This window comes from Lactuca sativa, chromosome 3 (assembly GCF_002870075.4).
Source record: "Lactuca sativa cultivar Salinas chromosome 3, Lsat_Salinas_v11, whole genome shotgun sequence".
NCBI lineage: Eukaryota > Viridiplantae > Streptophyta > Magnoliopsida > Asterales > Asteraceae > Lactuca > Lactuca sativa.
Genome location: NC_056625.2, coordinates 114332697 through 114333952, shown reverse-complemented (window position 1 = coordinate 114333952; position 1256 = coordinate 114332697). Strand labels below are relative to the sequence as shown.

General features: G+C 35.0%; 1 protein-coding gene across 1 annotated transcript in view; it reads left to right on the top strand.

The window, feature by feature from the left end:
• Positions 1 to 969, top strand: part of LOC122197147 (uncharacterized mitochondrial protein AtMg00810-like) — a 7007-nt gene extending 6038 nt beyond the window's left edge. The window contains exons 2-3 of the mRNA XM_042900646.1: positions 671 to 724; positions 883 to 969. Coding sequence (XP_042756580.1) covers positions 671 to 724; positions 883 to 969 — 141 coding nt within the window. The remainder of the gene's footprint in view (positions 1 to 670; positions 725 to 882) is intronic.
• The last annotated feature ends 287 nt before the right edge of the window (positions 970 to 1256 follow it).

Genomic DNA, 1256 nt, shown 5'->3' with positions numbered 1-1256 from the left:
ACTATTGAGTCAATAAGTGGAAAAGTCCACAATGTCGTGTCAATAAGTGGACAATTCCAATCGAGTCAATAAGTGGACAATTTCGCGGTGAGTCAATATGTGAACAATTCCACAGCAACTTGTGTTGCACAATTCAGCTAGGGAAACTACTTAACTTCCAAAAGATCCCCTTGGACTTGGACTTTAACTTATGACATTGGGACTGATTGTTAAAATTTTGACTGGTGTAAGTGGTATGAAATATCTAACCAATATGGGTAAATCCTAGGGAACTATTAGAAAAGAATTCTTAGAAAAAGATTGTTGTTGATCAACAAATAGTTGGATTTTGTCATTGTTATGATTTGCAAAATGTAAGTGATTGAGCATAGTTTTTATCACATACATTTTTCACGAAAGTTAGACCACAAATTGTTCCATGTGCTAACCCAATACCAGTAAGAGTGAACAAGTGTTGTTGTGTTAGGTAGTGGCTAAAAGTGTTTGTTTTTAATTTTATATATTTATATGGGGTTAATTTCAACTTAGCTCAAGGCATGATAGGTACATTCTCGACTATGTGGCATAATAAGGTCGATTGGGTTGGATCATCTTTATTTTGTTTGATTTATTACATTGTACTCTAAATATTAGGATTTAGATTTTTATTTTCTTTTTTCCTTCTCTGCAGTCTAAACTTATTTTTGCTCTTTCTTGGGGACAAGAAAGGTCTAAGCTTGTGGAGGTTTGTTAGGTACATTTTGTGCATATATTTTACACATCTATTCTTGTCTTTTCATTGCATTTTACATCCTAATTCTTACATTTAGTTAACTATTTGGGCACTTGCATGTTTTATTTAGAATGTATGATACTTCACTATCTTTTGATTTATTTTTGCAGGCATTATGGATCATGGGGCATTGGAGTTATGGAGGTGAGTATGGAGCTTGTAGCTTGGATTATGAAGATTGGAGCATTAGAGCATGAAGAGAATATAGATTGGTCATGTAGTAGAAATGAACTTAAAGACACAGCCTGAGTCGCTACATTTCATCCTTGCAAAGGACCACATTTAAAGCATGGTCTGTGTCACACCGACACATGTCGTGTTTGTCCTTTCCATCATTTATTTAAGTGCATGACTCAGGGTGAAACTAGACCTAAGATGGAGCCAAGTTTGAAGACTTATTGGAGTTTTAGCAAAAAGCACAACCTTGATTCGAAAACACATGGCTATAATGAAAACACATGGTCAAAAACACATAGCCATGCCC